This window comes from Ipomoea triloba, chromosome 4, assembly GCF_003576645.1.
Source record: "Ipomoea triloba cultivar NCNSP0323 chromosome 4, ASM357664v1".
NCBI classification, from domain to species: Eukaryota; Viridiplantae; Streptophyta; class Magnoliopsida; order Solanales; family Convolvulaceae; genus Ipomoea; species Ipomoea triloba.
Genome location: NC_044919.1, coordinates 30,631,640 through 30,653,739, shown reverse-complemented (window position 1 = coordinate 30,653,739; position 22,100 = coordinate 30,631,640). Strand labels below are relative to the sequence as shown.

The following is a 22,100-nucleotide window of genomic DNA, read 5'->3' as shown; positions in this document are numbered from 1 at the left end:
AAAATAAAAAAAAAAAAAAAAAAAAAAAAAAAAAGAAGAAGAAGAAGAAGAAAAGAATACTGGGTATAAAATATTTCAAAGTCAACAATTAATGTTTATATAAATATTTAAAGAAAATTATTTATAAATACAAAATTATATTTGTTATATTCGATTTTTTTTTTCTTTCGACCCATTTCGTAGCGTGCATTTTTTGTTTTTGTATTTTTTTTCCTTGTTTTTCCGTTTCCGTGCAATCAAAATCGTTTTAAGCCTTTTCTAATTTTACTTTTCATGTCAATAATAACAATTTTTGATCTCTTCATGTCCTCAATTCTCACTTAAGCAAATGCACACATTGTTGTAGGCACAGGAGTTCAAGGCACTGGGTACTAAGTCCAGGAAGAAAATGCGGCTACAGAAAACGAAAATAAAGCTAATTTGTAGCTGTTTCATACTGCGACGGAGCGAGGATTAAATTCAATGATGTTAGAGCTTTAGCATTTGAGATTGATGATGTTGAGTTCTTTTTTATAAAGTGATCTGCGAATTGTGTTGCTTACACTGTTGCTTGGGAGACTTTTTCTGAGTCAAATTGCTGGGAATGGCTTGACATTCCTCCATCTTTTTTTATTGACATTCTTAGTCGTGATTTAATGCATTAGTCTTTTATTCTAAAAAAATAAAAAATCCACTAGAGGCCACTGCATGCCCTCATACGTCTCCACCTCAGGTTCCAAATGTCATTAGATTGGTCATCAATTAAAGTTTGGATGCGTAATCTCTCTAGCTGCTAATGTCATTTTTTTTTTTGAAAGAGGGCACATTAGATTGCACATCCATTCTCCATTTTTCAATTGATCAATTTTAGGCCAATCATTATTCCACAGTCCATGCAATTGTAAGGACTATAAATATAAAAAAAAAATATACAATTTTAATATATTAAAAATATATTATTTATGTATGTAAAATACATTATTTTACATATTATTAAATAATACGTAGTATACATTAAATACACAAATAATATATTTTAATATATTAAAAATATATTTTGTATTCATGGTTCACACCACTTGTGAACTTGTAAATCACGGTTGAAAGAAAAATTTGCCATTTTAAGCACACCCATCCGATCAATTCTCCTATTAACTCACTCATTTGCTTTAGGCACACCTATTATCAACCCACTGAGACTAGCACAAGCCCAAAACTAGCTCACCCGTCAGGCAATCGTTATATCGTGGACCAGGGTCCACAGTGCACTGTGGATCTTGGTCGGAAACGATGTCATTTCGATGTTAGTGGACGCGGACGCGAATGACTCCAGGGAAGTCATTATCTATAATATACATAATCTTTATCTAAAATACACAGAATGTTTGCCTAGAATACACAGAATTCATATCCTAACATTTTAGTACGGGGTGCACGGTATAAATTGCCCCCGCCGGTGTGCCAATCATTATTACATGGACCATGATTAACACAGTTATGTAGATCATAAATAAAAAAAATACATTTTTAATAGATTAAAAGTATATTATTTTATATATATGATCAAATAATGTACATTCAGTACAAAAATAATATACTCCCTCTGTCCCATTTTGCATGTGTTGTTTACTATTCATTGGTCAAATCAATTTTTTCTTTATTGTTTATTTTTTTTAGTAATTGTTAATTATTTTTAAATTTATTTTTTTGTGTTTAATAATACTTCTAATGTAGTTTTTAAATATATAAATTTTATATTCTAATACTAAACTTAATATTATAAAAAAATTCAATTAAAAATAACTTCGCTCAAGCCTCGTTGACCAAACGAGACAATCAAAATCGGATAGAGTAAGTACTTTTAGTATATTAAAAATGTACATTATATTCAAGTCTACACAGCTGGTCGACACAATAATTTGCCCCAGCGTCCTATTAAATTTCATTTCACCTTCAACTTAAGTACTTAATTAAGACAAATTCAGGATTCAGATAGGATCACAACCAACTCGATAAAAATCAACCTCAGGTCTATTTAAGTATAATCAAGTTTAAATAGCTTCCATAATCACCTCAAATTATTATGATTTATCAATATCAACATCGGGACTCTCTCTCTGCAAAGTAATATTAATCACAATATATCAATAAAATGAATTCCAACTAACACCTACATTATGATCGAGAATTATTAGTTTATATAAGAAGCTAAGCCATATATACCTCACTCACCTCATCATCTGTAAATGGAGTGAGCTGTTGAAATATGGGCAGCCTTTTGGATCTCGGTGGACCCCACTCAGCGATGAGGCGATCGAGCCCATTAACGAAATCATCTTCTAAGTCGATGCCTGGGGGGAGATCATCCTGCAATAAGAAGCATGGAGGCTGCACGGCATCCAATTGGGTCATCAAACTCTCGACCCGGATTTTAATCTTTGGATCTTCCCAACCCGGGTAGCCACCGGAGGAAACCTGTTCAAGCACTGAACGGGCCTCATCATACCGGGATTGTTTAATTAAACAGTACACCAGATTACAGGCTTTGTTGCTATCAGCGTCGATCATTTGGGCCTTGCGGTATATCACTTCCGCTGCCATGAAATTCGACATCTGCATGTAGGCCCAGCTCAAACTACCCTGTACCAAACCTCTTATTTCACGTTTTCTAAAATACATATTCAGATATATATGAACGTGCATGCACAGGTAGTATAGCATTCAGGTATGAAAGCTCATGCACAAATGTGATATGTAAAAGTACATTAAAAAAGTATATGCTTCAATTCTATGATATATAAAAGTACAATTCATTGTACGCACTTTTTCTTGTGTATTCTCACTTGTTAACCTATTGTAATAAAATATTTATATACTTCGGGAGCATTTGGTTTGGAGTTTTTAACCCTACTAATGAATTTAAATTCAAGTATCCTGTTTAGTTTACTATTTCTAGTATCTTGGAATGAGATTCAAATAAAAAAGAATGAAACAAGCCATTATATTCCTTTATATGAATATGAAGAAGGATTTTTTTTTTTTTTAAATTGCTCTCATTTTCAACACTTTTGTAAAAATTAATTCCAATAGCCAAATATGTGATTCGATTCCAATCATAAGTTCGATACTCCAACCAAACACACCCTTTACTAATTAATATAATGATTTGATATAGTTCATAAATTATAATACTTTTTGTAGATCTATAGAGAAGTATATCTTAATTAAAAACATGATATGGTTTTACACCTAACTTATTCTTATAGTTTATAAAATATTTATCAAATATATAGTTTTTAGTCCATGAATAAAATGAAAATTTAAGTATGATATATGAACGGCTAACCAAATAGATTTAAGAATTAAGACATAGTTTCTTATTCGATTTAACAAAGAATAGAAACTAAAATCAAACGAATATTTCGGAGTCGGTTCAGATTGAATCACTTTTGTTCAATTTACGCCGACAATGACCCGACTATCTGGACAATAATGATGACGGAAGTAAAAGCAGTTATATATTAATTAATTATATATATATAACGATATACTATACCAGTATTCTGGCGGTCTCTTGCTTAACGGAAACCTGAAACTTCTTGCCATGGGAGCGGGCGGTTTTGGTTGGCCTGCCGTGGAACGTCTTCCCTTCGTATATCTGTCGCAGCTTCTGCTTCAGCAACGCTATCTGTTCTTCCATTTTCCCGCATTTCTGCACCGTTAGTTTTTAATACGAATTCATGAATACTTTACTCGTTTACGGTCGTAGATCGATCAAACTTGAGCGCGATATGATGTTCAAAATTTGAATCATAAACAAGCTAATTAAGTCGAGTTCGATCGATCGGCTTGTTTACGCGTACCTTGTATAGATCGAGAAGGACATTATCGAGAGAGTCCTGAGCCTGTGAGGGGCAGCGATTTCGGAAGGATTTGATGGCTTCAATGGCTTCCTCGCTACGATCGACCTGCTTCATCACCACCGCCATGTCTTTTAGAGCACTCTCGACTTTATCGCCGGCATTAATGGCTTTCCAAAACCACACTATTGCTGCTTCCGGATCCTTCTCCACTAACTACACCCCATATATGTATAGTATATCCAGCTAACTTATAACCGAATCAAATCAATACTAAATTAGAGTAAAACCTAACCTAATCAATGAAATTGATGGTGGTGATTGATTAACCTGAGCATGCTTAGCTCGGACATAAGGACCATCGCCGCAAGGAACCTTGTGAATCACATGATACATATGCTCCTTAGTATTCTCACCTTCTTCTCCTTCTGCAAATCTGTAACTTCTGTTATGGCTTCCAGATGCGCCTTCCATCTCCATTTATATATATATATATATATATTACAGTGAGCTGCCGTACGGTGCCGGAGATGGATGAACCAGATATTTAGTGTAAAAATCTAGAAAGAAGATCAGAAGAGCAATGTGTATGGATCGGAGTTGATATATATCCTGCTATTTGACTGAATTAATTAGAAGATAGAATGGTATAAACAGATTACAGCTGTTGTCTCCTTCATACAGAGGACCCACGGAAGGGCTACTCGACCTTTGATATGCTTTTAAATTATTGACGACTTTGACCAAGCTTTTTATAATGAACATGGTCTGCTTTCCCGTCTACATTCTTTTGCTTCGGATGCGGTAGATTGAGGCTAGAGCAGTCAAAACCAATCGGTGATAACATCATCTCAATCCAATTCAAAAAAGTGAAAAATAATACTCCAGGCGTTTGGTTGGGAGGAAGGAATTAGGGTGAAAAAGAATTGTAATTCTGTGGAATTACAATTCAATGAATAAAGTAGGAATTGGAATTACAGTGTTTGGTATTTAGAAATAGGATTACAGGGAATTGAAAGGTAAAAAGTGACAAAATGACTAAAATGCTCTTATAGTGTGGTAGATGTTGTAGTAACAGTAGTAGTAGTAATAATAATAATATAATAATAATAATAATAATAATAATTCTTTCAAAAATTAATAATAATAATAATAAGTATAATAATAATAATTCATTCAAAATAATAATAATAATAATTCTTTCAAAATAATAATAATAATTATTATTATTATTATTATTATTTCAAATTTATAAATAAATTTTTTTTAAAAAAAGACAAAGGGTATAGGAGGAGGGGCAAAATTGTCTTTACACCAACAAATTGTCCCTCCTCTCCACCGAATTGCAATTCATGGGGGTACCCCATGAATTGCAATTCATCATTTGGAGGGAATTGCAATTCTGCGGAATTGCAATTCCCTCCAACCAAACACTGTAGTTTGGAAATTCACTGAATTGCAATTCAATGAATTGCAATTCCTCCCAAACTACATCCAACCAAACAGGCCATAATTGTTTTAGAATCTTTACTATAATTCTTAATTTATTATATCGTATTTTATTTATACGTTCTTCATTTACCAAAGAGTGAAATTATAAAGTCTCTTTTTTTTTTTGAAGCTGAATTCTTTGAAGGAACTTAAAGCTTCTTTAATGATTTGGTCAAACGTATCCAAGACTGACACTGGTTGAATAGTCTTGCACACCACCTGAGTATCTATTTCCATTTTTCTATCCATTGACAATATCTCCATCACCATTCTTCTATCCAATGACAATATCTCCATCGGGCTGAACTGCATATCATAGTTCATAAGAGTCTCTTTTTCATTGTCATGTTTGTCACCCAGGATGAGATTCACGTACGCTATGACTAGTTTTATCGTTTCACGCATTATGAAAAAAGAACTCGCCAAGTAAACGAGAGGAAGAAACTCGTCAAAACAACGAGAGGAAAAACACAAAAACTTCAAACAAAATTAAACCAATAAAACAAAGCAAAGGGAAACAGTGCGAAAATAAGAGAGTAATGACCGGTAGCGGTGGAGATGGAGGAGAAAACAGTGAATGCAAAAAAGACAATGAAGATGAACGCTGCCTGAGGTGGAGATGGCAGCAAGGGAAGACGATCGGACGCCGCCTCCGATCCGCTTGCTTCACGGAGGCGGCGGCCATGAAGAAAACCAGAGAAGAGAGAACTTGAATAGGGTTTTCGTTGTCTTACCCTCGTTTTATAAAGTCTCTTTTGAAAATACAAAACATGCAACAACAATGGTGATTTTTGGAGTGATTTTTTAAGAGGCAATGTTTATGGGGAGGAGATAGAGTAAATTTAGTTTTTGTCTAATCTGTGGGCCCCACCAATAAAAAGAAAAAGCAAAATTATCTTGTGTGAGGAGCACATCTCGTGTCTAGCCAGATGCGTAAATCTTTACTTCTAACAAAAATTGTTTTTTTTTTTTTCATTCCCTTTAATCTTCTCTTTCATAATCACACCTGCAAAAACTCATAAAAAACTACAACTATTGGGGATGCTCTTATCCCAGTCGTTATACCGTGGACCATGGGTCATGGCTGATACTGCAATTGTGTTGAACTGATACTGCAGTTGTGTTGAAAGGATACTGTAGTTGTATCGAAAGAGAACTGCAGTTGCGCGGAACAGAGGTCGTTTCATTCGTCTGGAAGTACAGTTGTGTTGAACGGATACTCCAGTTGTGTTGAACGGATGAACGAGCTCTGTTCCACACAACTGCAGTTTCCTTTCAACACAACTGCAATATCTTTTCAACACAACTGCAGTATCCGTTCAACACAATTGCAGTATCAGCCATGATCATGGTTCACAATGCATTGTGGACCATGGTCCACAGTATAATTTGCGCTCTTATCCTCATTTGTTGAGATTTTTCTGTAGATTTTTAGGTTGCCAAGTAGGAGAGAGAACAAAATAAAAAAATATTAAAAAATAAAAAGAAAAAAAAAGAAAAAAGAAACCAACGGTCGGAGGAGAAAAAATATAAAACATAAGCTTTTTTTTTTTTTTTTAATACAACTTACTCTATTACAGTGTAGTATCTGTTCATACAACTAACTCAGCACAAAGAGTTAGTATCGCCTCCACTGAGGCTCAATCTCATAACCTCCCGTAGAGTTAGTATCGCCTCCACTGAGCCTCGATCTCATGAGCTTCCGTATGGGAGATCCACTACATGTCATTTGAGCACAAGGCTAATAGTTTAAAACATAAGCTTTTACGCGCCCGACTTACCGGTCTCATCATATTAGTAGTAGACCTCCCGATTTCATTACCAAATAAACTTATCAGTCTCCTTGTGTAGACTTCTTGACCTCATCCGGCCGGGGCGTCGATCGGAACACGTGGTAAGCCTAATTACACCGCCCAATCTCAAGGTACGTGGAGGACATGCCGAGCACCCGACACGTGTCTCCCCTCTAATCCCTATATAAAGGACAAAAAGTGGTATTTACAAATCACATTATTAAGTTTGTATCTTTCTATATTCACCTTTTAACAAAAAATAAAATAAAATATCATTAATCAAGCAAATCTTCCGTCAAGCCAACAACCGCAATAGGAGGGGGATCGGAAAGTTAAACCGAGTGTTAAAATTATTTGATGTTTATTTAATTTAATTTTTTGTACTCCGTATTTAATAGTATTTTAATGTATTTTTTAAATATATAAATATTGTTATTTATTTCAAAAAAAAATATAAATATTGTTATATATTAATACTCCATTACTCCGTACTAACTTAATTTCATAAAAAATTTAATTATAAACCATTTCAGTCAATTTTTATCAATCGATTCATATCAATAAAATCAAACACAAAATTTAAACGAAAAGTGTAATTATTATGTATAAAAAATATTCCGTACTATCTACTGTGTTTTTGTTATTGCCGTCTACTAGTCTACCAGTTCTTATATCGTGGACCGCGGTCCCCAAAACGACGTCGTTTTGATTAATGAAACAGACGGAAGAATTCGCGCCACTCACTTTCTTTTCATATATACTACACTTTCTTTTCATATATACTGCACTTTCTTTTCAACACAACTGCAGTTGTGTTGAAAAGAAAGTGCAGTATATATGAAAAGAAAGTGCAGTATATATGAAAAGAAAGTGCAGTATATATGAAAAGAAAGTGCAGTATATATGAAAAGAAAGTGCAGTATATATGAAAAGAAAGTGCAGTATATATGAAAAGAAAGTGCAGTATATATGAAAAGAAAGTGCAGTATATATGAAAAGAAAGTGCAGTATATATGAAAAGAAAGTGCAGTATATATGAAAAGAAAGTGCAGTATATATGAAAAGAAAGTGCAGTATATATGAAAAGAAAGTGCAGTATATATGAAAAGAAAGCGCAGTTGTGTTGAAAGGGAACTGCAGTTGTGTTGAAAAGAAAGTGCAGTATATATGAAAAGAAAGTGCAGTATATATAAAAAGAAAGTGAGTGGCGCGAATTCATCCGTCTATTTCATTAATCAAAACGACGTCGTTTTGGGACCGCGGTCCACAATGCATTGTGGACCACGGTCCACGATATAATATGCGCTAGTCTACTACTGTAGAGATGAGAGACGTGCTTGCAGGAAAGGCAGCCTGATATATCTGCAGTTTGGATCATCATCTTCCTTGGAGTAATTATTATTATTCAAACAGATGAACCTGGACATACAATAGGTCTACATGCAAGTATGCAACAGAACTTGGAGCCCCCTTATGCTTTCCACTACTTCCCAAACTAATATAATATTCACAGTTTTGTTTTTATACTACTAAAAATTAACAAGCCAGCTGATCTCTGATTGGAGTGATGGCTTCAAAGACCGGCAACCTTCTTGATCTGGGTGGACCCCACTCGCTCATCACCCCATCGAGCTCAGCGAGAAAATCGTGGTCCAGCTCCAGCCCGAGCCCGGGACCGGCGGGAAGGTTTTGCATGAAGCATGGGGGCTGTACCGAGTCCAACTCCGAAAGCAATTCCTCGAGCCGGGCTCTCGTTTTGGGTTCGTCCGAGCCCGGGTATCTGCCGCTCGATACTTGTTCCAGAAAGAATCGGGCCTCGTCGTGGCGGGATTGTTTGATGAGGCAGTAGGCCAGGTTGCACGCTTTGTTGCCGTCGGCGTCGATCATTTGGGCCTTACGGTACACCACTTCTGCTGTTATGAAGTTGGACTTCATCATATAGGCCCAGCCCAAACTACCCTGCATCGTGTAATGTATACTTAGTTAATGTTAATCAAAATGAATTAGTAGCAAATCAATAACCGATCATGCATAGTATAAAATTAATTCATTTACCTTAGAGCCTGCGATCATTATTTTAAAGATTGATTAATTCAACACTCGAAATTTCAGTACTATGAACTCTTTTTGTATGTGTTCCAGATTATGTCTTTTCGAAAATATCTTTTGAGGTGCCCGATGTTTTTCTTCCATGTTCTTTGTCCATTTCGATGAATTTATAAAAATAAAAGTTTTCACTTAAGATAAAATATTTTCTAATTTAACAAATTACGCCTTTTCAAAAAAAAAATAAATAACAAATTACGAAAATGAAAAATATATTATTTAATGATTTTTAAAATATATATATATCGTTTTGAGCAAGGGAAGAGCTAGGGTGGGTGGTTATTGAGTTAAGGAAACAATTAATAACCTAATTAACGCACTGTACCAGTATTCTGGCTGTCTCTTGCTTGACAGAAACCTGAAACTTTTTGCCATGGGAGCGAGCTGTCTTCGTTGGTCTGCCATTGAAGACCTTCCCTTGGTATATCTTTCTCAGCTTCTGCTTTAACAACACTATTTGTTCATCCACCTTCCCACATTTCTGCATATATATATAAACATATGTTACTGAAAATCTGTAATTAACAAATCACTTTGCTTATGTCGTTACGTTGGTAGTTAGGAGGATTAATTAACTACCTTGTATAGATCTAGAAGAACATTATCGAAGGAATCTTGGGACTGGAATGAGCAGAGACCTCGAAAANTAACTGCAGTTGTGTTGAAAGGGAACTGCAGTTGTGTTGAAAAGAAAGTGCAGTATATATGAAAAGAAAGTGCAGTATATATAAAAAGAAAGTGAGTGGCGCGAATTCATCCGTCTATTTCATTAATCAAAACGACGTCGTTTTGGGACCGCGGTCCACAATGCATTGTGGACCACGGTCCACGATATAATATGCGCTAGTCTACTACTGTAGAGATGAGAGACGTGCTTGCAGGAAAGGCAGCCTGATATATCTGCAGTTTGGATCATCATCTTCCTTGGAGTAATTATTATTATTCAAACAGATGAACCTGGACATACAATAGGTCTACATGCAAGTATGCAACAGAACTTGGAGCCCCCTTATGCTTTCCACTACTTCCCAAACTAATATAATATTCACAGTTTTGTTTTTATACTACTAAAAATTAACAAGCCAGCTGATCTCTGATTGGAGTGATGGCTTCAAAGACCGGCAACCTTCTTGATCTGGGTGGACCCCACTCGCTCATCACCCCATCGAGCTCAGCGAGAAAATCGTGGTCCAGCTCCAGCCCGAGCCCGGGACCGGCGGGAAGGTTTTGCATGAAGCATGGGGGCTGTACCGAGTCCAACTCCGAAAGCAATTCCTCGAGCCGGGCTCTCGTTTTGGGTTCGTCCGAGCCCGGGTATCTGCCGCTCGATACTTGTTCCAGAAAGAATCGGGCCTCGTCGTGGCGGGATTGTTTGATGAGGCAGTAGGCCAGGTTGCACGCTTTGTTGCCGTCGGCGTCGATCATTTGGGCCTTACGGTACACCACTTCTGCTGTTATGAAGTTGGACTTCATCATATAGGCCCAGCCCAAACTACCCTGCATCGTGTAATGTATACTTAGTTAATGTTAATCAAAATGAATTAGTAGCAAATCAATAACCGATCATGCATAGTATAAAATTAATTCATTTACCTTAGAGCCTGCGATCATTATTTTAAAGATTGATTAATTCAACACTCGAAATTTCAGTACTATGAACTCTTTTTGTATGTGTTCCAGATTATGTCTTTTCGAAAATATCTTTTGAGGTGCCCGATGTTTTTCTTCCATGTTCTTTGTCCATTTCGATGAATTTATAAAAATAAAAGTTTTCACTTAAGATAAAATATTTTCTAATTTAACAAATTACGCCTTTTCAAAAAAAAAATAAATAACAAATTACGAAAATGAAAAATATATTATTTAATGATTTTTAAAATATATATATATCGTTTTGAGCAAGGGAAGAGCTAGGGTGGGTGGTTATTGAGTTAAGGAAACAATTAATAACCTAATTAACGCACTGTACCAGTATTCTGGCTGTCTCTTGCTTGACAGAAACCTGAAACTTTTTGCCATGGGAGCGAGCTGTCTTCGTTGGTCTGCCATTGAAGACCTTCCCTTGGTATATCTTTCTCAGCTTCTGCTTTAACAACACTATTTGTTCATCCACCTTCCCACATTTCTGCATATATATATAAACATATGTTACTGAAAATCTGTAATTAACAAATCACTTTGCTTATGTCGTTACGTTGGTAGTTAGGAGGATTAATTAACTACCTTGTATAGATCTAGAAGAACATTATCGAAGGAATCTTGGGACTGGAATGAGCAGAGACCTCGAAAAGATTTGACGGCTTCAATGGCTTCTTCACAGCGATCCAACTGTTTCATCACTACTGCCATGTCTTTCAGGGCACTCCCTACTCTATCTCCTGCGTTTATGGCCTTCCAGAACCATATTACTGCTGTTTCCAGATCCTTCTCAACCAACTAGATATACACATACCAAAAAAAATGTTACACAATATTATAAACAAACTTCTAATACAACCTATTTAAACAATTGATAAACAAAGTATTAATACAATTGTAAAATCATAAAATTAGAGGCTAAATCTGCTATGAATGCAACATGCAAGCAAATTCATATTAAGCTTACATTAGTGCATATATACATATGATAACCATATCTTAAGTGAAAACCTGCAAACTAATGCATGAGTGCACACAATCTACTCCTAAGCATATTAGAGGACGATAGAAACCCAATAGTAATTGGGTGAGTATTCGTATAATAGATTGCGTACACTTATGCAGTTCTCACATCCTCACCTAAGGTATGGTTCTCATATAATTCTCGCTGTATACATGCATACATATTATTGTACTTCTAAAAACGAGTTTACCTGAGCATACTTGGCTCGAACATAGGGACCATCGCCGGAAGGGACTTTAGGAATGGCATAAAGCATTAGCTGAGGATGATTTACAACTGAAGCTTCCATCTCCAGTATATTTCTCGATCTGAGTTCCTCGTACCTTGGTGCTTTCTCTTTTTTATTTGTATCTCTGTTTGGTCGGTCAAATTTGATCAGGAGTAGTTTGATTAATAAACTAATAATATGTATATAACTTATTACAATATAATGAAGAAATTAAGTAGGTATGGATGAGCTAGCTAGGTAGAGTGTTGAAGATGGAGTACCTACAGAGGTGGTGATGAGATGAAGAAGATAGAAACTGTGAGGCGTTGCTGTCTCTCTCAATGTTATATAATACTCAGTCGCCTAAGTGCATTGGTGAATCTGGACATATTCCCCGTCCAAGTTCTGCCCAATCTGTCCACATTATATGTATTAGTGAAATATCATCAGATAAGTACCCAAATTTTTCAATTTTGTTTTGAAAGAATACCCAATTATTATAATATACAGATAATTATTATCATATTGTAATATCAATAAAAGAAAATTTCATTTTTTGATGCCTCGAAAGCTTCAAGACAGATCAGATAAGGAATTTTAAAGTATGAATTAATTAATGATTGATTGTTGCGTCAAAGAGTAAAAAGTATAATTTCAAATAGTTAAAAACAATTCTATCTAAAAACATGGAAGATACCAATGAACTCTACTTTACCTTGGAATATACACAAACATTTTTGCCTGTGATAACAAGTGCATTATAGAACAGACTCCTGACATAAGGCAAGGCAAGCCTCAGATCCAACAAAGGCTATGCTTGATTGCCACCATCCCTTGGACCATGGTTGCCCATCCTACCGTGGCCTCGGCCATGGCCTCTATCACCTAAATTTCAGATAGTGATTGCGAACTTTTTTCGTTAAATCAAAACACCTGAATATCTGCTTCTTCTATACCCGGATCCTATAGGAAAGCACAATAATACAATTATATTACTTATGTTGAATTGTTATCTGTATAGTGGTATGAGTTCTAAAAACATAAATGAATATAATGAGCACATGAGATATTGGAGAATATATGTCAATTAATTCAAAAGTAAACCACCTTGTCCCCAGTTTGTGTACCCACTATTTGCTGCAAGAACAAGGTGTTAAATATTAGACAGCAAACACACTATAATTAAATAGACTAAATCAAATTACCTTGATAGTTCCCTTCATAGTCTCCCTGGAAATTCCTTTGGTACTCTCCCTGATGATTCCCATATCCACCACTGCCCCAACCCCTTCCCCTCCCTCTACCACGACCATAAAAATCTATAAACGAAATTAAATTGGAGTTGAAAAGCTTATCAATATATTTTGATATATATGTTCACAATATACTCCTTTTTATGTGTAGTGTGGGTTGAGGTCTTCACCTTCGTTACCAGATTGTCTAGGAGGTTGCGGTTGTGATTGGTACATAAGATGGAGCTTGATACCTATGCAGATAGGTTTTAGTCAGCCAAAGAATAGAAGTGTAGTCAATACATAAAGGAAGAAGTACAGAAAATGGATGGATATCAAAAACAGTCTCAACAAAAAGGGAATCAAATGAGCTTGCAGTCACAGGAAATGGATAATTTGAAACAATAGTTCAGGTTGTTTGTTTCAGGCAGCAAGTTCAAAACCAGAACAAGCCAATGGGAATTTTTAGCCTAGATCTGCTCTTGCTCTATCTTGGTTACTAAGAAAATCAAATCTCTAGCTCCTCTCAATCCCTATCACTCAGAAGAAATTTACCCGGAGAGTTCTCTGTAGACAAGGCGATTGATACCATGGAAAACCAAGAAGGCCAATAAATCGCTCCCAGAATTACAATGTTATTACCAAATGATGATGACAACAGCATTGAACCTCAAACCACCACAGAAATTAATACAGCTAGAGAACAACAGCAACCCAAGCACACACACACACACAGTATTCTCAACCACAATTCAGATAAACATCAAGTAATCAATAACCCTGAATTTAAATTAATCCAATCAAATTTAGTCATATGTTATATACCAATTACTACTAGAAAGAGAGCATAGATCTATATTTTCTCCTCACAGCCACAACTTCATAAGTCTTCGGTTAACAGATACTGAGTAACTATTATCTATGCTACAGTATACCATTTCATTTGAAACAAATAATGAGAATCGGAAATTACAGCAGCATCGACGCATAAACAGTACTTAAAGCATCCAAACTCCAAACAATAGCCGCAACTGAAATTTTCTACAAACGTGCAACAACTCAGAACACTGGACTACGAATAATCAACAAAAAACTAAAACAAAATCACACGACTCCCTTCAACGTAAATCTTAAGCGTATTCTCGTTAATGGCGGATTCGGCTTTGTGGTTTTCGACCTTTTTGTATCTATCCATGGCGCCTTAAACCCCGATCCGTAAGAATTTGAGAGGAGGGTTGGGGAAGGGCAATAAAAAAACAGTTAAGCAGAGTTCGTTAACAAAATAACCACCACAGGGGTCCCCTCTTAAATTTTAATTTCTCATGATTTTGGAGGTTTTTTTTTTTCATAAATTATCAATTTCATTAAAATTAATTACATAAAACAATGTAAAATTTTGTGTGTTTGTAAACAAATTTGATATGAATCTAATTTTTTTTTTTAGTACCAATCTAAATTTTTTTAACTACAATCAAAAGACATTTACTCAAGTGAATGGAGAATGGAGAGACTTAAAGAGTAAATAAGATTGGCCACGACTTAAAGAGTAAATAAGATTGGCCACTAGTTCTTAACTTTTAACCTTTGAATCGAACCTTTACTATTTAGTTAAGAATAAATGAGTTTCTTGCCACTCAACTACATTCTCAAGTTGTGCTTGACAGTTGACACTCTTTGTGAGTCATACTATCGAGGCCTTGGCACTTTTCTAGAACAAAACAAGAGTAGATAATATTGGGTTATTAGATCTACCTAGATATTATAACCCCAACAATACTAAATTTCTTTATCATAATTATTTGATATTAAATTTGATCCAGCCTACCATAATCCATTTTTCTTTTAAAAATAACAATGAGAGTGACCATTTTGGCAGAGCATTAGCATCGTACGACCAGTCACTAATCACAACATAAATGCAGATGATTCCTAACCTCTAAAAATGAGTTATCCAAAATGGTTTGGACCTCAGGAGCTGAAATTGTCCATTCAATCATTTTATTCGATTTTTTGGTCTCAAACTCCGGCTCTGCTTCGACCTTCATTGAAGGAATAAGGCATTATGACAATGTAAAATGTGCAATAAATGCTTACATCTTTGATTACAACGCAGGCACTTAACATTTCACACCATTGAATCCATCAATTTTTACATCACACTCTATATTTCTGAATAAAAATCAGGACTCCTTATTAGTCCAATAGTCACTTTCTCCACTCCAATGGCCCTGCTTTGTGTTCAGAGTTCTAGCACCACGACTGTTCATCAAAGACAGAGAGTTTACTGGTGAGATTATGAAGAAAAACCCATACTTTTCACTCATAAATTCTTGAAATAGAGATTGATGGTGATGGAGATACTTACACTCAGAATCTGTGGTGATCCAGTTTCCTGCTCTGCAGCCTTGCTGCTGCTCCCTACTGGCTGGAGTTGAGCTTAAAGAAATCGCGTTCCTTTTGCCTGATTGGTCGTTTCTCGTTGAGGAAGCGATTGATGAGATCTCGGAATAAGTGGAGGAGATGGTGGAGCAGCTCTCCACATCCCATCTGAAGCTGATCTTGGGAGAGTCATTGCTGAGCTGATCATCATCTGGTACTGGTTTTAAGGTTGTCTTGTCGCGAAAGCGAAACACCTGCACAGACAGTGATCAGTTTAAGGTTTTATGAATGCGGGCGTGGCAATAGCAGTATACAGTTTGTCAGGCAGAGGCCAGTGAAGGGTCAAGCCCAGCACCCTGCCTCTAGAAAATATGGCAGTATAAGGAAATAAAGAACAGAATGGATGAATGACAGACCTTTCTACCTAGGAATTTTTCACCCTTTTCTGACTTGGTTGCAGCAGCCCATCTGAGCAGCTCTTTCATCTTGGAAATGGTTTTTGTCTTGTCTTTCTTTTCGGGTTTAGGGCATTGTCTGTTGCCATTTTCTGAAGAAGATTGGGCTGCATGGTCACTGCTGATAGGCAGAACCTTAGTAGATCCTAAATGTGCACCAGAATCTGACCTGTGGCTCGGGCTTAACCCCCGCGAAAGGTTCTCTCTTTTCATGTTCATGGACCTGACAAAATGCTGCCTCCTTCGACTACTCCCCAGCCTCTTCAGATGCAGGGTGTTGTAGAAATAAGCCTTGGCAATGTCCTTTCGGCGAAGGAACTTGAACAGACTACAACTCTTGCATTTCAGCCTGGTTTGTTCAGCTGTGTTCTTGTTCAGAAAAACTATGCCATTTGCATTCACTTCTTTATCTGAAACAGAAGCACAAAAGACCAAACTTAGTATCCTAGAAAATATGTTTTGCCAAATCCTTTAAGATCAATGTTTCTCCTTTGAGTCTTTGACCTTACCTTGCTTCTTGCCAGTCTGATGCTCATGTGCAAGCTTGGACAGCCACTGAAGAATCTGGTTTATATGCACAACAGATCAGCAATGTGTAATGAATTTTAAATTTGTCACAACCTTAGCTGGTCGAGCTGTTAGCTTGGTAACCTCGTCTCCCAGTGGGAGCGGTCTATTATCCTTCTTAATTTGAGCCAGTCAGATATAGGCAAAAGGACAATCTAGACTGATTTACCTTCTTATGACCTTTTACTTACTATAATTAGAAGGCAGAATTTACACCGTGCACATGGCTGAGTGTGCCTAAATTGGTCACAAACATATAATAATGGAAATTGTAACAAACCTGCATGTTATGATAAATATTCTAAGATGAAACTTTGACTGTGGACTGTGGAGTGTTGAGAGACAGATGAGACAAAATGGTCAAAAGGACAGCCCAGAAGAACTCTGTCTTTGCTGTCTGCTGTCTGTAAATTCTTATGGCTTGTGGGAAGATGGAGAAGACAATGTGGGAAAGATGGTGAGACAACCAGGCAATGAAGGGGGAGTATTATATATGCTAAATCATGTGGTGGGTACTAAGCAAAAGATCTTGACTCTAATTGGGCATTATGCAAAACCAAGATGAATGAGAGTAAATGCAGTGATGCTCCTGTTGGCATCTCCCTCTGCCATACAAATGTAGGGCTGATATTATACTTAATTGAGGTGATCAAACTGGTCCCCCATTGGCCATTGTATTCCTCATCATCCCCTACCTTTCTGGAGCCATTTACATGTTCCAAGATTTGATTCAGTTGGTAGAAGATTGATTTCATCACTCATCATCTCAGCTGGGGTTTTACACTTGCTATTTGATTTACGGGCCACTACCTGAAGATGCACTATGAGTGTAATTCGTCTTATTACCCTAGTTAGCAAAGGACTATTTAAGTTGTTTATAGTTAACTGGCTTAAATTAAGAAGACTAATAGACAGTTCTCACAGATTATCAAACTTCGAAACTTGTCGTTACTAGTCAACTGTTGACCAACTTGGATGTAGTTGCCCCGTTTTTACATATACTCTGGTTCAATCTATAAAGGCTTTAAACTCACATGGGAGATGCTAGGGTTTTTCATCCAATTTTGACCTGGATTAATCGAATTTTCATTTAGTTAATCGTTCACCGAATTGAAATACAATTTATGGAATAATCGGGCTTTTATTTTATATAATATATATTTAATGTAGTGTATATATTTATTTAGGAGAAATGACACTTTAAGTCCCCAATTATGAGCAAAGTATAGATTTAGTCCCTCAATTATTTATGATGTAAATTTAGTCCTTCACTTATTATCAAAGTAACATATTTACTTTTTTTTTTTGAGTCCTCCACTGAGGCTCGGCATATTTACTTATTTAGTCATCAATGGATCGAATATTCAAACCATCCACTTTATTATCATATTGATGACATAAATGGTCCGGAGAATCAAATTTGTCATTTTGACAATAATTGAGGGACTAAATTTACACTTCAAATAAATAATGAAGTGCTAAATCGACAATTTGATGATAACTATATTAAATGACTAAAAATGAAAATTTTCTATTTATTTATTAATAATTAAGTTAATTTTGTTTTTTTTTAATCAATTTAACTCATAACTGATTTTTTTTAAAAGCAAATGACAATTAACTGAATCGACGTAATTCAGTAATTAAACAGAATTAATTCAATTAATGATTAACTGAATTTATTTCCATTAAAGAAACACCTCAGGGGATGCAAAGCAATTGTTAAAATTTAAGATTTAATTAAAATAATGCCAAAATAAATTGAAGTCTAAGAATAAAATTGAGTCATAATGCACTCGAATCGAATCATTATTAAAAGATTTTTGTTAACTAAGTCATTATCAACGTATTAAACTCAATTTTTTCTTTAATTTTTTGATATGAGACTTTGTTAACATCCTTTTAAGTTTTAAGTCACATGGGGATGCAACTATGCAAGCCGCTAAGCACGTGGGAGAGGATATATTTTATGATTTTATGGGACAGGAGGACTTGTCACCCTGCAATGTGGCGCCGAGAATAAGGACACATTTTAGGTCACACATGGATCATGGTGGCTCTCAGACATCCTCAAACTTTAATAATATGTTACTCCACAGTATCCTCAGTCTTTCATAGTGCACATGGTTCTCTCCCAGACAACAATAAGAAATAAAAAAATGACAGTTTAAGAAATTTTTTTACAATAATATCGTCATTCATACACACACACACATATATAAACTCAATGAGCTAGGATATTTAATACAATATTATTTAGATCATGGTTTTTAAAAATTCAAAACACCTAGAAAAATGTCAATCCACTAAAACTATAAAGCTCACAAAAATTATGAAGACTATAGTCTACTATAGGGGCCATTTACCTCTCCGCTATGAAGAGGGTATTCACATTTGGCTCTAACTAGCCCACATTTAGGGAGGACAACTCATGTCCAAGCGAGAAAGTCAACAAACTTGTCATGTTTACAGTGATAAGAACAACTTCCTCTCATATATACCGCCTATCGGTATAGTAGACGAAATGGAACAACGAGATTTTGTTAAGTAATTATGATAACCTAAAGTAAATTCATTGTATGTACGTAAATAGTGACAGTTATTGTATAAATACTTCTCAGCTCATTTATTACAAAGAGGAAAAAAAGTATTTACCAAAAGGAAAAAATATTGTGTTTGAAGTGGTTAGTGCCACAATAATTTATTACTCCTCTCCATCTATTGCCTTATGCCTAAAATCTTTGATTCACGGAAAATATCACAACTGTTACTCTAAATGTAATGTGAAGTTCGCTTTGTTACCCTAAGCAACAAATGATCACCGAAGTAAAATTAAAAAAAGATAATAATAAGCAACTCCACATTGTGCCTAAAACCTCACAAGTACAAAATACAAAACAAAATTTGCATTATTCATAAATCATAAATCATGTAGATGATTCTGGAAGCTTATAGAGTGACACTGACTGCATGAGAGTTATTAATGTCCATGGACATTAATTACGAAATTCAAGAGAAAATTGTACAATCCTTTAGCTAAAAATATCGTGTTAAAGAATAGAAAGTGATACGTATAGTAATTAATCACTTATACAACTTAAATAAAATTGTAAATATATTATTCATTTTTTATTATTTTGAAAATATATTATTAATTTTACTTACAATGTGGTAACGAATATATACATATTTAAATTAATATTCGAATCATCATATAGTAAATAACATATATACAACACATTATATAATGCATTATCACTTACAAATTCACACTATTTAATTAAGCATATTCATTATGAAGCCAATTCATATGCTGAATGATTGGTAAACTTTCATAAATGTACCATACTCAAATTAGTCTCTAAGTTTTTGAGATTTCTCACTCAAATTAGTCTTTAAGTTTTTGAGATTTCTCTCGAAGGGATCAAGCTACTGTATTGTTGTCGTTTGTCATTCCTATTTCCTCCTTTGTATTGCATGTATATAGTGAGAGTTGCATGTCCAATGTATAATCTGTTTTCTTTTTTAATTGATTGTATTGTATTAAAAAAATTTATATATCCTCTCCGTCGAGTTTGTCACATAAATTTTCTTAGTGCAATTTACCTTTTATGTGTAGTTTGCAGCTTATTACATAGGAGAAATGTTTACACAGTACGGCAGTGCATACTCTCAAATAATGATAATAGGTTTCCTTTTCACTTAAAAAAAAATGATATTGGAATTATATTCTTTGCAATGAGGGAAAATGAAACTAATTAATGTCGATGATGAATAATTTAGAGACAGTATAATGTCCAATATTATATTGAGGACAAAAGGAATGTTTCAATGGAGATTTAGGATGTAGGGCGCCATGCCACTCCCCATTACACTGTACCCATTAATTAATCACTTGACAAGTGCACAAATATAGTGGAATTTATGGGAACAGAAGACCCAACTGCACCTACATACAACCAAATTAGACTTTCAAAAATACTACCACCAAATTAGACTTTCAAAAATACTACTTGGAGCACTTATGTACTTATTATGTTACACCGTACGTATTATAAGTTTGGAATCCAAACTTAATGGCTCATTATTGTTTTTGTTTGAGAAATTTAAGGACGTTTATTTCCATTCTCTGTTTTCGAAAACTAAAATTGAAAACTTATTTACCATTACTTATTTTTAAAATTTATTTTTCATTTACTAAATTAAATATATACTATATAATATATTTATAAGTTATATGTATATAAATTATACAAAACATTCTGCCAATAGCACAATATAAATCCCTAATCCCATTTATATGTATATAAATTATACAAAATATTATGGCAAGTGTCATTCATTATGCCAATAGCCCAATAGTCCCAATTCAATTATACAAAACACAGAACACAAATCTGAAATCCCTCATTCCCTTCTCGCCGAACACAACACAAATAACATTTTGTCAAGGCGCCGAGTTCGACCGTTGTAGATGAACAAGACACCAAATCTGACCCGGCGCTCTTGTTCTAACCCGTCAATGCAGTGAAGGCAGTCAAATAGTAATGGACTAACAGTCATTGTCAGATAGGAGGTGGAACCGTATTATATTATTTCGATCATGTGACCTTTCTCAAGGAGAGCCGCAGACGTGCCATCTGAGCACAAGATGTTTGGCTATTCTCTGATAACTTATTTACCCTCAATGTGTTTTAATTGACCTATGCGTCACTCACTGTTTGCATGACCGTATTAGACCCAATGAATGAACGAGTCAACTGGTTAGCTTGCAAAAAAATAGGCAAGGAGCGACAATAGCGTCAAGGATTATTTTACCTTAGACGCTAAGGTTTAACTGAGTTAGGCATGTCGACCAATTAAGTTTAGAGAACTTGTCGCTAGTTTGGACTTGACTATGAAAGTGATTGAGGCGATTTGAAGCGCACAACTAATTGGAAACTATTGTTATCTCTTGATGACTAGTCAGGGTAGACGAAACCAATTTGACACATATAAAGATAAAATTAATCTATAAAATACGAGTTTTCAAAAAAATCTATAAAATACGAGAGGTTCTTAAGATGTCGCACTGATGACGCTAAGGGGGGTGTATTCAATCATGACTTTTGTAGATTTTTAAAAACTTTTAAAATGATAGATTTTAATAAACTTTTATTGACTTTCATAGAGTCGTTCAAAACTTTTTAAAACTTTGTAAAACTCTATAAAAATCTGTATAAAAAACTTGCATAAACTTTTATCAACTTTTTTATTTTAAAAAGTCTACAAAAGTCATTAAAATTCTAAATTGAATACATCCTTACAAACTTTCATAAGCAATTAATAACAATATTAAACACTAAAATTTATAGTTATAGAATTGTTC

General features: G+C 35.0%; 4 protein-coding genes across 10 annotated transcripts in view; 1 reads left to right on the top strand and 3 right to left on the bottom strand.

Moving 5' to 3' along the window:
* Positions 1-696, top strand: part of LOC116015674 (vesicle-associated membrane protein 721-like) — a 4,798-nt gene extending 4,102 nt beyond the window's left edge. The window contains exon 5 of the mRNA XM_031255825.1: positions 347-696. Coding sequence (XP_031111685.1) covers positions 347-457 — 111 coding nt within the window. The 3' untranslated portion in view covers positions 458-696. The remainder of the gene's footprint in view (positions 1-346) is intronic.
* Positions 697-1,928: 1,232 nt separating this feature from the next.
* LOC116015672 (protein SULFUR DEFICIENCY-INDUCED 1-like) lies at positions 1,929-4,414 on the bottom strand. 3 transcript variants are annotated; one of them, XM_031255818.1, is made up of 5 exons: positions 4,170-4,414; positions 3,843-4,055; positions 3,536-3,691; positions 2,203-2,592; positions 1,929-2,096 (listed from the first exon to the last, which is right to left on the bottom strand). In XM_031255818.1, the coding sequence occupies exons 1-5, from the start codon at positions 4,317-4,319 to the stop codon at positions 2,061-2,063; spliced, it is 945 nt and encodes a 314-aa protein (XP_031111678.1). In that variant the 5' UTR covers positions 4,320-4,414; the 3' UTR covers positions 1,929-2,060. The 3 variants fall into 3 exon arrangements, with proteins under 3 accessions (XP_031111678.1, XP_031111676.1, XP_031111677.1); XM_031255816.1 differs by having other exon boundaries at positions 2,203-2,619; positions 4,170-4,408; XM_031255817.1 differs by having other exon boundaries at positions 2,212-2,619; positions 4,170-4,407.
* A 4,070-nt stretch (positions 4,415-8,484) lies between these two features.
* LOC116015673 (protein SULFUR DEFICIENCY-INDUCED 1-like) lies at positions 8,485-14,564 on the bottom strand. 5 transcript variants are annotated; one of them, XM_031255824.1, is made up of 9 exons: positions 13,523-14,564; positions 13,305-13,418; positions 12,815-13,062; positions 12,381-12,513; positions 12,082-12,244; positions 11,512-11,665; positions 9,809-9,867; positions 9,555-9,710; positions 8,485-9,082 (listed from the first exon to the last, which is right to left on the bottom strand). In XM_031255824.1, exons 5-9 carry the CDS (start codon positions 12,178-12,180, stop codon positions 8,660-8,662), a joined length of 891 nt encoding a protein of 296 aa, XP_031111684.1. In that variant the 5' UTR covers positions 12,181-12,244; positions 12,381-12,513; positions 12,815-13,062; positions 13,305-13,418; positions 13,523-14,564; the 3' UTR covers positions 8,485-8,659. The 5 variants fall into 5 exon arrangements, with proteins under 5 accessions (XP_031111684.1, XP_031111681.1, XP_031111680.1 ...); XM_031255821.1 differs by lacking the exons at positions 8,485-9,082; positions 9,555-9,710; positions 9,809-9,867 and adding exons at positions 10,129-10,726; positions 11,199-11,354 and having other exon boundaries at positions 11,453-11,665; positions 13,523-13,585; positions 13,887-14,564; XM_031255820.1 differs by lacking the exons at positions 8,485-9,082; positions 9,555-9,710; positions 9,809-9,867 and adding exons at positions 10,129-10,726; positions 11,199-11,354 and having other exon boundaries at positions 11,453-11,665; positions 13,523-13,585; positions 14,305-14,564.
* Positions 14,565-15,312: 748 nt separating this feature from the next.
* Positions 15,313-17,162, bottom strand: LOC116017546. The gene is made up of 5 exons (XM_031258158.1): positions 17,013-17,162; positions 16,675-16,729; positions 16,127-16,575; positions 15,697-15,964; positions 15,313-15,590 (listed from the first exon to the last, which is right to left on the bottom strand). Exons 1-5 carry the CDS (start codon positions 17,016-17,018, stop codon positions 15,571-15,573), a joined length of 798 nt encoding a protein of 265 aa, XP_031114018.1. The 5' UTR covers positions 17,019-17,162; the 3' UTR covers positions 15,313-15,570.
* Between the last annotated feature and the right edge of the window lie 4,938 nt (positions 17,163-22,100).

Bases quoted from the DNA above. Each gene is read 5' to 3' on its own strand.
- LOC116015672 (XM_031255816.1), bottom strand. From the start codon at position 4,319: ATGGAGATGGAAGGCGCATCTGGAAGCCATAACAGAAGTTACAGATTT. The intron at 3,692-3,842 runs GTACGCGTAAAC...CTAACGGTGCAG, and splicing joins TCCTTCTCGATCTATACAAG to AAATGCGGGAAAATGGAAGA. The intron at 2,620-3,535 runs GTATAGTATATC...GGTTTGGTACAG, and splicing joins AAGAGACCGCCAGAATACTG to GGTAGTTTGAGCTGGGCCTA.
- LOC116015673 (XM_031255824.1), bottom strand. From the start codon at position 12,180: ATGGAAGCTTCAGTTGTAAATCATCCTCAGCTAATGCTTTATGCCATT. The intron at 11,666-12,081 runs GTAAACTCGTTT...GTGTATATCTAG, and splicing joins TTCGAGCCAAGTATGCTCAG to TTGGTTGAGAAGGATCTGGA. The intron at 9,711-9,808 runs GTAGTTAATTAA...ATATATATGCAG, and splicing joins TTCTTCTAGATCTATACAAG to AAATGTGGGAAGGTGGATGA.
- LOC116017546 (XM_031258158.1), bottom strand. The intron at 16,576-16,674 runs GTAAGGTCAAAG...CTTCTGTTTCAG, and splicing joins TCAGACTGGCAAGAAGCAAG to ATAAAGAAGTGAATGCAAAT. The intron at 15,965-16,126 runs GTCTGTCATTCA...CTGTCTGTGCAG, and splicing joins AAAAATTCCTAGGTAGAAAG to GTGTTTCGCTTTCGCGACAA.